The sequence below is a fragment of the Triturus cristatus genome, chromosome 1_2, assembly GCF_964204655.1.
Source record: "Triturus cristatus chromosome 1_2, aTriCri1.1, whole genome shotgun sequence".
Classification (NCBI taxonomy): domain Eukaryota; kingdom Metazoa; phylum Chordata; class Amphibia; order Caudata; family Salamandridae; genus Triturus; species Triturus cristatus.
Window position 1 is genome coordinate 86,831,438 of NC_140580.1, and position 12,729 is coordinate 86,844,166.

A 12,729-nucleotide genomic window follows, 5' to 3' on the forward strand; every position below is an offset into this window, starting at 1 on the left:
CAGGCTTTAAACCCAGGCATCCTACCGGCACCAGAGTCGAGTCGACAGAAGACCAAAAAGAGTCAAAAAAGTTTAGTCAAAAATTGACTAAGGGGCAAGCTCTTCCCGGATCGGCGCTGTCTGGCACGGAAAAAAGAAGAACTGACGTCAGCGCGCGAGGGCGGCTTCTAAGTACTCCGACGACGTCATTCCGGCGCACAACGCCAACGACGGACGCGGAGCCGCAGATGACACCTAGCGACGCGCAAGGGGTATTGCTACGAAAATCTTTCCGGATCCAGCCTGACGCCTGGGGATATTCTAAGGTGAGGAATCTAACTAACGTGTTTCTTTCAGATACAGATGACACCACTAACATTCCTAACCTGACATCTAATAATAACATAAGGCAGATTAAATGTATGTCAGTACATTGACATACTACACAATACTTCAAGCTGGGATGTCTTTTTTCATCTCTTTAATTCATCCATGTTCAGTAAAAAAAAGACTCCATCAATTCATTTGCAGTCAACACGTGTTCACATTTGAATAAATGGTATTGGGGTTTTAAGATTAATACGGAGTGCATACCAAGTTTTGTAAATTAAGAACCCACCAGTTTGGAATGGGTTAGGGATGTAAAGCAGCTAATCCCTTGGAGAATGCACCAATACTGGACTGCTGTTCGGTAGTGAGTTGAGTGTGAGATTTAGAAGCGCGAGCTGCAATTTTGTAAATCCTAGTGGTATACAGGAAAAAATGGCTGAAAGAGAAAATGCTACTTTTCTTTAAGCATCAGATCGTGACATGTAGTGCTTTAGATTCACATGCTGTGTATACTCCTGCCATCTAGTGTTGGGCTCGGATGTGTGCAACTTTTTTTTGTTAGAAAAAGTCGTTACGAGGTATAGTGACTCCACCTATATCTGGTAATGCGCATGAAGACCAGCTCCATTGTTAGGTTCTTTCCCCACAGAGGGCAAAGATGTCGCTGGATCATAAGGAATACAGAAAAAGATGACCATGCAAAGTAAAGGTGAATACCATCTGCAACAACCACAGGTGAATGAGGAGGAGGGTGGGCGCATGTCAATCTACAGCACTGGACGCCACAAACAGATGCTTACAGGGTAATATTTCACTATTCATGGCATGTGTAGCTGTAGATGCACATGCTGTGCACAGACTGTAAAGCAGTCCTCCCAAAGGCAGTGGCTTAAACCGAAAAGATATTGCAGAAGATTTCAAAAGTGTAATACAGCCTGCCCTAACATTAGCTTCTTGACATGCCAAGACATCCACACAATCATGTCTTGTGAATGTGTGAGGGGTGGACCATATATCTGCTTTGAAAATGTCAGCTAAAGGTATGTTACCCAAGAAAGCTATGAAAGCTCCTTTCTTGCGAGTGGAGTTTGACCTGGGAGGGAGAGGCAGGGTTCTTTTTGCTTTGCATAACAAGCCAGTGTGCAACCCCTGCTTTAGAAATAGCATGTGTGTGGTCTGGAATAAGACATGAAGAGGTGTTGCGTCTTATGAAAGGTTTTGTCCTATCAATGTAGTACATGAGCACTCACATCCAAAGTTTGAAGAACACCAGTTCTATAGTTTGGTGAGATTAGAACTAGAGGCTACCATGGGTAGGAATTTAGGGTTGTTTCTGAGAACCACTCCACCTTGATACACCTGGAAGGAAGGTTCTTCTAAGGAGAGAGCATGTACAAGCCTGAGGTAAGTAATGGCCACAAGGAAGGCCATATTCCAAGAAAGAAATTGCAGTGGGCAAGAGTTAAGTGGTTTGAAAGGAGGACCCGTTAGTCTGGTGAGCATTAAGTCAAGAGATTCCACACTGGAGCAGCGCCCATGGTGGGTTAACCTGATTGAATCCTTCCATTAACGCCATAATGTCAGGATTTCGAAAAGTGAAGTGTACTATTTTGAAGGTAAGCCACTACTGCAATTAAATGAAGCCTGATAGACAAACAGGCAAGGCTTAACTTGTGTAACTGAAAAGGGTAACAGAATGTCCTGTGAAGAGGCAGTGAGAGAGTCAATGTGCCTAGGGAGACAGTAATGAACGAAACCTCTTCCAAGTTGTAGGCCAGTATGCTCCTTTTAGAATGGTCAAACACTCTGCAGGGAGATTATGGAAGCCGAATTCCAAGACTTCAAGATTCAATCGCAAAATTGAGCTGAAGTGGGTTGGGATGCCCGAGAGTGCCTTGATTTTGAGAAAGAAGGTTCAGCTGGTCAGAGAGCTTTTCATGAAGAACTAGGAAGAGTCCAAACAGAATGGTGAAGCAGGGCTGGCTTGCCCAGGTTGGAGCGAATAGGATAAAAATGAGGGATGTCTGTCTCAAACTTCCAAACCACGAATGGGAGGAGTGGGACAGGCTGAGAGGCAGAAGAGCATAAGCAAATATTGTACATTGCACATGGACTGTAGGTATAGGAGTGGGAAGGCGAAGCTTGGGCATATTGCGTTTTCAGCCGTGGCAAATAGGTCGATCTGCAGGAACCGCTAACTATGGAAGTGGGGGAAGGGGACTTGGGGGTGAAGTTCCCATTTGTGGACTTGTTGACGAATCCTGCTGAGCGGGTCTGCCAAGCTGTTGTCCATCCCAATAACATACTGAATCAACAGATGCACCATGTGATGTATCGCCCAACAACAAGTTCCCAAAGCTAACGCAGACAACTGGAGGGAGTGCGTTCCCCCGTCTTTGGATGTAGAACATGGCAGTCATATTGTCTGTCCGGATCAGAATTATTGTTCACTGATCAGAGGTGATTTCTGCCTATCATTCGGCAACAGGTGGTATGAACAGTGGGGAAGGGCAAGACGTCACTGTTTTCTAGGGGCAGCCCCTTTGGAGGCGGTGCCCTTTCCTCTGCCCCAACTATTATTTGCCCTGTAGCCTCCACTGAAGTAACCCCCTGAGGAAGTCTGCTGCTGTTGTCTGGTGAAAGTGGTGGATGCAGCCGGGTTTAAGTTTTTGCTGCACCATGATAATGGATACGGCAAAAGAAGTTGTGAGAAGCTGGAGTTTGGGGGACCCCATGGATTTGGCCGTGTATCTGTCTTGATTTTTTGATCGACTTGGGGTCCAAAGCGATGCTCCCAATTGAAGGGCTCATTTAGGAGTGGTTGTTGGACTTCCGGCTTAAAGCCGGACACACACAGCTAGGTGTGGCGACCTAGCAGGTTACTAGTATTTATGCTGTGAGCAGCGGTGTCTGCAGCATCTAGAGCACAGAGGATGTTGGTGCTGGAAATGATCTTTCCTTCCCCTACCAACTCCTGTCCCTGTTTACGAAACTGCTCTGGGAGATGTTGGATGAAGTCATCCATTTGGTCCCAGTGGGCTTAGTCGTACATGGAGAGAAGAACTATAGAATTGAAGATGCACCAATAACTGTCAGATTGTGCCACAACACATTTTTACTCTCTGGGCCTTGGGGGGCATACCCTGTGAATTAGCACACTTTCTAGCAGTGTGGACCACTAGAGAGTCAGAGATAATTGGCGGAGGGAGAAGCCTTGAACTTTTTGTCCACCAGAGGCGTGACTACCCTAGTCTTCATAGGCTCCTTAAAGATGCCCCCAGGAGTTTTGGGCATACCCTTTAGCATAGGAAGGTACTGGAGGGTCCACTGTGTAGAGGAGAGGGTCACCATGAGGAAGTACTTTTCGTTGTGTTGGACGTAGAATTTCACCATGTGAAATGTGGCGGTTCTGTGTAGGACCTCATGATGCGAGGTGGTATAATCTGGGGGCAAGCGCTTTGCTGGTATAGGTCAGGGTCACGGTCAGCTGGGGGCTCTACATTATAATCATACCAGGAGTCAGGACCCCAAGGATCGTTGGGTGGATCATAAGAGAGCCAGGACTGTCCCCTCCCCCTGAATGTCAGGGTGATTAAGGGCCCACAGGTAGCAGTGGAGATGTAAGAATAGGTAGGGGGTGGGGGGAGTAGGACGAGGACGGGAAGGACCAGGAAGCAGTGGAGCGGCATCTCTGTCATGGTGTTGAGACTTGTGCGTTAGCTTCACAGGAGGGTTGATGGCCTCCACAAAAGTTAATTTCTTCTCATTAGGTTTGGAGTCGTTAGACTGGTGCGGAGGCTTGGCCAGGATTTGAGCAATGCCAGGCTGAATGTGGACCAGTTTCTGCCTGGCGTTGAGGTTTTCTTGAAGCCGCTGGAGGATCAGTTGGTCAAGATCCTCAGATGCCACAGACGATGCAGCTGTAGACAGTGGCCTGGAATGTGCTGAGGATGGTAGACGTCCTGAGGGCGCTGAAGTGGGTCTTGACTCGATCGATCTCGGATTCAAATGATTCGGCTCTGGTTGTCTGGGCTACTACATTTTCGGCACCAAGTGTCTTGGCTCTGACTGGGCCTTAGAGGGTGTCTTTGGATCGGACGCCAAGGTGGTCGATGTTGACACACGAGGCTTCGAGGAGGTCTTCCACACCGATTGTGACAAGGACGTCGGATCAGATGCTGAATAGATGTGCCGTGCCTGTCGATTCTCAAGCGTGCTTTTATTACGGAACATGAGGCACGCGGCGCAGCAGTCATCCCGATGATCGGGGGACAAGCAGAGGTTACAAACCTTGTGTAAGTCTGTTCTCGGGTACTTCGTGTGGCAAGGAGAGCAGAACCTGAAAAGAGTTCTTTTCATTATGTGGACATTCTTAGATGTCGAAGTGCTGTTAGGCCGGAGGGGCAGGGCCCGACTGATAGAAGCTGACAATTGTAGGACAGATTAGAGGAAAACCATGACGTGGACCGATGAGTAAGGAAAATTATAGAGTCAACCGACGAGGAACGGATCCGAGGGCCTGGCTAAAACACCCAATGGCATCATACCAGAGCACACTTAGACACGTCTGAACCAGACGGCGGAGAAAAAACAATCGAACAAAGGAGCTGATGCCCATGCGCAATGCCAAAAATAGGTGGGGTCATTATACCTCATGACTCGAAAGACTTCTACAAACAAGACAAGTTGCACACATTCAAGCCCAACACTAGATAGCAGGAGTATGCACAGCATGTGTATCTACAGCTACATATGCCACAAACACATAATTACAATTAACTGACAGCAACAGCCTGGTATATCATAGCCTTGGCATAGGGGCAGTAGCCCTCATGAAGAGTACAGTGCCATTGTATAGTACAAGAGAATTATTTGTTCAGTACCGTTCAAGCATTGTGTGGCAAACATATCCTGAGAAAGAAAACATACACAGCCCACCACGAATTAAGATATCAGGAGCTGAGTGACAACAACAATGACAAGGCAGGTAGACAGGAAGGTGACAGGAGAGGACACCGCAGAAAGGGCCAGCATATACCCTGGCTAGAAAAACGCCATTACATTTTAGAAAAAGTGCTTCAGTCGCCTTCCCTTAAAGTATAAACATCTGCAAGTGAAGGAAGAGAAGACAAAGGACTAGTTGTATTATAAAAGAGCCAATTGCATATAAACATTCTCTGGCAGCCGCTAAAACAGGCTTTCTATGAAGAAATAATGTACTGGAACACAATCTAGGACAATGTATAAAATATGTTTATTAAGTCCACAAATCACAAGGTAAAATTTCTTCCTGAAGACACATCTGCAGCCCCAAAAATAAACCACCCTCATTTGTATGTACAACCACAAAATCGTACAGGTGCAAAACCGCTGCATGTCCCTCGCATGCCATTTGTAAACAGATTTAGTATCCAAAGGCCAACATTAGCATGGTTTGCAAGAGCAATTAGAATACCAAATGAAGTTCAGAATCGTGATAAAGGATTGCGTTCATCTGTGCACATGCCAATCTCAACTTTAATCAATACATTTCTGCCAAAGAAGTAGAGGGATGGAACATAAGGTATTTGGGTACCCATATTGCTAACAATTGTTTGGAGTCACTGTAGCTAAAATGTGAGTATTTCATAGCAGCAATTTGCATGCTCTCAGCTTTAATCTTGATTCCGGTGTGCAGTCCATTAGTCAAGGCTATGGAGGGAGAGGGAAGGGGAAGTCGGGGGGGGGAGGGTAGTACAATGCATATTTTGTACTTCACATTGCATTTGGTGCCACCTCCTCGTTAACCTTCATACAACTGCGCTTTCTTTGAAGAACCAGAGGAATTCCTTGTTAAAAAGTACCAACTGGAAAACAATCAACGTTTTCAAGTGGTCACCACGAACTTTAGGAAAGACTTTGTTATGAATTTTCCCACTGATAGGTAGCCATTCTGGGATTTACCCACTGAGTTAGGGGCCCTAAAGAGACTTCCCTATATATAGGATGTCAATTCTTTTGATGGAAAACAGCTCTTCTGTGAGTAATCACTTCAGCAAAGCAAGTTGGAGAGCTTCAGGCACTTACCATCAATAGAACCACGTCACAAGTTATTTAAGGACATAGGTTCACCAAAAAAGGAACTGTCTCGCTCCACTCTTTGGATATCAAATGATGTTTGAAATTCTACAGAGGCAAAACTAAAGACGTCAGGCAATCAGATTGTTGTATTTCAGCAACACTAATGGCCGACCATTAGCAGAACAAAGACTAACTACTCTAATTAACACCAAGGCTGTTAGGCCATTGCAGAGGAAAAAAAAGATCTTCATTACAATTATGGTATTGAGGCCATAATTGCCCTAATGCAGGAACCCCACAGAGAAATTTTGTTCTAATGCAACAACATGGAAGTAAATGTACACTTTCATGAAGCACTACTGCCTCCAACCAAGATTCTAGGCAGCAGCAGGACATTTGGAGGGGTTGGCATATGAGGGAAAGCAATAGGACTACCAGTCCCCAATGTACTGGGCAGAAGTTTACAAAAAGGGACACATTTGGATCCCTTTCACGGCGCTGTCTTGGAGTGTAAGGACAGAAACAAAATGCATTCGGCCAAAGAACCTGGCACTAGTTCTCGTTCATACGCAAGTAGAAATATACCGCTCTTTAAATAAAAATATTACTAACCAGATCAGTATTGTCCTCATTAGTGTCTGCCTGTATGATTCAGGAGCCTGCAACCAATCGTACAGAATAGCTTGTAAGAAAACGTATGTGACCATACACCGGCCTATCTTTAGAAGATGGTGGTATCTGCAGCCATGATCCCAACACTGAACGACCCTCAGATGTGGAGAGAAAAGCGTTGCCACATAATACACTGCAGAGCTATCAGATGAAGTGACTTCCCCTCTTAACCATACAGGTCTTAAATACCTCAAAGAGTCGACCAACTCTCCGACGTACGATCAAGAGAGGCTTTTGCAAAGGCTAACTTTCAGATGAGGGAGCTCTTCACCTAGCACATCTTCCCTTTCATCTGATGAAGAACACAATAATAATAATAATAATCCGAAACCTCTTGCCATGGAAGTCTGTTAATTAACCTTAAAGAGTCACAAATTCAAACCATAAAAAAGAACTTGAAATTATATACCCGACATATTATCCCATGCTCCCAGTGTTTAAACACTTAATCAGGACAAGCATGATGATTTTCGCTTGTAGTTCAGGTAAATATTAAACAGTCAAACACATTATCAGGCCTAAGAAATGGGTCTTTGTGTGGTGTCACTACTTATCTTAATTTTCACATAACAAATTTCCAATTACAAGTAAGCCACTAAAAGCAAACACTAGGACAAAGAGAATGGTTATTATACCCCAAGGGCGCACTCACAGGCCTTACCCAGAGTCTGTAAAATACTTTCCTCAAACACTGTGCTTCAATAGGTGCCTGCGACAAAATCAACGTTAGAGTTTTCCATAGTTACGCTATTAGACATATCAACATCAGGGGTGGGGGCTCTGTATATCTCATTAAGCGAAAATCTGATATATATGCCAAGGCCTGAAGATGATTTTTCCTGCATTTCAGCACAAATGAGTTATTTCAAGAAAATAAAGATGTTTTGGCATGTTAGTAATCTATGAAAACGTTCAGCAATGTACTTGTTAGTTAAGTAAAATGCCTTGGAGCTCTCGCTATAAAGATAGAGACCTCAGATGTATTAGTTTTCCAGCTTATTCTCCATTTACTATAAAAGGGATTCCAGTTTCTGTATGGAAGACATTTTCGCTTGCATCTGTGAAGGTTACTCTCAATTTAATGTATCTTTCAGGGCATACACATCAGGATTTGTGAAGCATCAAGTTAAAATTGATATTCGTATCAGTGATGCAAGTCAAATGGAAGGGCAGGCACTTGTGCTTTGTCCCACCTCCACGAAGGTTCATGGCACAGAGAAGAATGCAGACGCATGTTCTGGTATGGTTCACAGCACACAAAGTCACTTTCTGGCTTACAACTGGTGCTACAATGGCGACATTTGGCATTTGTTTAAACTCAACCAGAAACCATACTGGCACATGAAGGAACACAGGACTTTCAATAAAAAATAAAAGAAACATACAATAACGAACATGGAGGCATAACTCTTGAACAACAAGGCGCATGGGTGTAGTAAAAGACAGTTTTTAGGAAGCTCCGCTTCATCGTGTCTTAGAAGCCCAACATGAGCTTCAAAGACAAAGTGGTCATTTGTCCATTGTAGATGACCAAGCACAACACAAACTTCTTTCAGTCTGTGCCAGGCCATCACACATCGCTGACTGGAAGACTGTCATCATCCAGATCCACATGGCAGGAGGATTCCAGGCCACAGGTGCCACTCTGTTTCTCAGTGTGGCTAGGAGCAGTCACTTGGTGGATTTTGTCTCTTGCAGACAAAGTCTCGGCCTTGGGGAAGCCTGGCTGGGTCTTGGTAAAAGACTGGTGAAATCCTCTCTTCTCCAAGATAGAGTTTCTTGCATCGGATCTCCAGGATGTGCCGTCTCGGGGGACAGAAGTGGAATGTGAGGCAGAGGTGCGGAACGATGAGCTGCTTTCAGAGGAAGAGATGGGGTGCTCCTGCAAAGGGGAGTGTTGGTGAGATACGTGCTCAAGTCATTATAGGCAAGTTAGTAACTCAGTCTCACACTTCACTCTCTGAAAAACAAAAAGCCAAAAAGAAAGAGCGAGAGCAGAGCATCAGGCAGAGCAGCAGGAAGCAGACACTATCCCACCCCACCCCACCCCACAACAAAACCTGCACCATGCTGCTCTCTGCAGGAAGAAAGCAGAGCACTACACAGTGCAGATGGAGGAGTTCCACCCTCACCACCCCTTGAAACATTTGAGCTTCCATCCCTTTGCAGGATTGGCACAGAGCAGCAAAAAGCAAATACCTACTCCCTTAACCCTCCCCACCAATGAACACCACCAAAACCAGCAGCCGCTTGTTCCACACAGGGATAATACAGATGGTCAGGCAAAGCAGCAATTTTCAAACGCTATCTTCAGCACTCAATAATTAAACCTGCTATTGCTCACTGCAGGGACAGCACAGTGCACCATGCTGATTGGCAAGAAGCAACTGCGCCCACCTGCTCCCTTACACTTCCATCAAACATCAAAACCTGCAGCTCGATGTTCACTGCAAGAATAGTGCAGAGTGCCATGGATAAGAAGAGAGGAAAAAAGCAGATGCATTGCTACCAGCCATTGCGCTGGAATAGAACAGAGAACCAGCCAGACCAAACAAAACCTCAATCCTGATTTTCTCTGCATGAAAAACAAGAGTGGAGCAAACACCACTCTTTGGTTTCATCTCCCCACCTGTGGTCTGCTGATGACTGTATGCATTATGCAATGACAGCAGCAATTGGCAGGCACTGCCTAAGAGAGACAGTAACATGTAGATAGAAAAAAGCAGCATTTCTTCTAACTCCAAACACTTTCCTGTTATGCTATACAGCATACAAAGATATCAGCACAGACCACTCCTAGATCAGTCACAGCAAATATGATACCAAGAGCATAGAGCAGAAAGCAGCAGGTGGTCCATACATTGATCTGCCAACCAAGCGGAAAGCACATTTCTTTCTTCCCATTTTCTCACCGACACAAACTTCTTCATAAAAGGTTGTGACTTATCAGAGCTTTAACAGGGTGATGCTGGAAAATATCAACAGCTTTCCTCACTACACCATGTGCTACAAAGGCCTAGAGGCTCATTCACTCCCAGGCTAATATAACCTTCAACCAGGTGTGCTATACCAAACAAAGACCTTTTAGAACTGCATCTACGCTTGCAGTACCAGCAGCCCTGGAACAAAGAAAGGAATCCTTTAAACCATCATTTAAAGCAGTACAGAAGCACTGCAGCCACCCCGAGCAAGGGATCACATTGAAATGGTATGTTTTTGTATCACAAAGGGCCAATAATGTCTCCCCTTCGGAAACTGCCTCACTAACATTTTTGCTTAAATCCACTGCGTCAGATATTTGGGATCCCAGGATCCCCAGCCAATTTGTTTAATTTGAGGTCAAATCAAGCTAAATGTGTTTGGGCTTCTACGCACTAACAGGCGTTTGAAATACCCATATGAAGGTAACTGCATCAGAAGGCGGAAAGGTTAAATTAACCTATTTAAAACTGTGAATCCAGATTTAATTCAGAATATTTTAGTGGAAACATTGGCCCTCTGAGCTGGATCAGGATATAATTTAGTACAGAAAGTTCACCATGTACACCTCCTTGCGCTGAATTCTGTGTTGCCCTCATACTTTTGAAATCTTTGCAGCAAGATACGCTAGAGGGGCGCCCCTTCCAAAGCCCATATAAGACCATCATTAAAACTGCTTTGTGAAAGGTTGTTTTCTCTTAAGAGCTCTCCTGTATGCAATCCTATCATTTTTACTTTTAATACTTCCTTGTGATAGTATTTTTTATATATGCCAAACAATTGTATATATACATTCATGATTCATATAATAGAACATATTTCATCTTGGAACGCGAAGGAAGTAAAATGTTACCCTGAAACCATTTATTTGTGGCATGTTGTGCAGCACATTCACATACTCTGCATACTCCTGTCACTTAATGTTGGGCTTGGACATTACGACTTGTTTTTCTTCAAAGAAGTTTTGAGTCTCGAGATGTGTTGTGACTCCCCTCTTAGACCACAATGTGCATGGACACCGACTCCATTCACGACTGTTATCCACTCAACGGGTGAAATGGGAAGGTGGAGTGTGCAGTAAGATTACTGTGATGTGTCAGGTGCATTATAAGATGCTAATGAAGTAAAAAGGACACGTCACAATTGTCAGCTTCTGGGGAGGAGGGCGGATACATGTGAATTTACAGAACTACTTGATAGTATGAGTTTCTTACACAGTATCATTTTCTGTTCCACTGCTGATGGGATAATATGTTCACACAATAGTGCTTTATAAGGTGTGGAGAGATGCCTAGCAGATATCTACTAATGGGATGTTAACTAGAAAAGCCATGGTTGCCTCCCTTTTTGCATGTAGTGTGCACTCTGGGAGGTACAGCGACTACACGTTTAGCTTTGATGTTGTAAGTTTGGATACACTTGACAATCCGTCTTGCAATATCAGCTTTGGAAATGGAGTGACTTTGTGGGGTTTAGCAAAACTCGAAACTGCTGGTTAGTTGTACATAACGACTTGGTCCTGTCAATGTAGTACATTTTGTAGGAAGCGGGCTCTTTATATAGTATACCAAAAGAGGTAAACGGTGCAAAGAATCCAGGTATTCCCTTATGAGTGGACAGGGGCTTGCTCTAGCAATCCCAAAGTGCTCTTCTAGGAGGTAGTGTGGTTGAGCAGCCTTAGGCTTATCAGAGAGGTGTTAAACATCTGCAAATACAAAGAGTCAATAAATGATGCACACCACTCAATAAGAAGATACACACCAATTTATACGAATTACGCTTATCTTTTGAAAAATCAACACTGTGCGCAATTTCGAAAGCAGTGATGTTACCCTATGGAGGACAGACATACACTGCATACAGGTACTTCACAGTGACTTACGTGACCAATCTCCTGGACTGAAGGTAGGTATGGGGCAAGGCTCAAGGCAGCACAAACAGGTCACCTTGGGCAGCACCAGGGCGGCAGGGTACAGAGGTGCTTTTCAATGTCGGATGCCCAATGTTGTCCTACGGGAAAAAAAGTACTGCATTCGGGCACTTGACAGCCACTTACGGGACCAATCTCCTGGACTTAAGGTAAGTATGGGGCAAGATCTAAGGCAGCACCAATCAGTCACCTCGGGCGGAACGGAGGCGGCCAGGTGCAGAGGTGTTTTTCAGCATCAGGTGCCCAATGTTATCCTATGGGGATCGGTCCAGTCAAAAAGAGTATGCAGGCTTGGACTGAAAAACCAGTCAGGCTGAACCAAAAGGGGGCCTCAGGTCTCATGATGCTCCGGAACGTGGGGACACCTTTGGTCCACTTCCACTCAGGTCAGGGGCGACGGGTGCAGAGGTCTCGAGGCATCAGGTTTTTCACAGCCAAGTCACTCGCTGTCTGGGGAGGCTGCCCCAAGAGGCTGCAGGCGGCGTTGAGGAGTCCTCTCCTGGCAAACCCAAGGTGGGCTTCTTCTCTGGAGGGCCAATGTACCACGCTGGCTTGGAGCAATGCTTGCAGTGGTGCTGGCCAGTGTCAGCTTTACATGGTCCAGAGTCCCCACAGTTCTTTTGTTGGTACCTGCAGGAAGCAGCTCCGCTGCCCCACAGGAGTTCCTGAGTCTTGGCAGATCTGCTGGTAGCCCTCTCAGGCTTTTGGAGGCACAGCAGCTTACAGGGTGAGTTGAATTTGACGCAGTCATCTGGAACAGCGATCAGGCCCGCAGGGTT

General features: G+C 45.1%; 1 protein-coding gene across 11 annotated transcripts in view; it reads right to left on the reverse strand.

Annotated features, from left to right (window-relative positions):
• Nucleotides 1-5,544: 5,544 nt before the first annotated feature.
• The window catches only part of PLEKHA1 (pleckstrin homology domain containing A1), a 420,928-nt gene continuing 413,743 nt past the window's right edge, over nucleotides 5,545-12,729 (reverse strand). For 8 of the 11 annotated variants that reach the window (XM_085602488.1, XM_085602477.1, XM_085602505.1 and 5 more), the window contains one exon: nucleotides 5,545-8,923. In XM_085602488.1, coding sequence (XP_085458614.1) covers nucleotides 8,612-8,923 — 312 coding nt within the window. In that variant the 3' untranslated portion in view covers nucleotides 5,545-8,611. Of the gene's footprint in view, nucleotides 9,002-12,729 lie in introns of all 11 variants that reach the window. The other 3 variants (XM_085602524.1, XM_085602533.1, XM_085602540.1) reach the window with 2 other exon arrangements.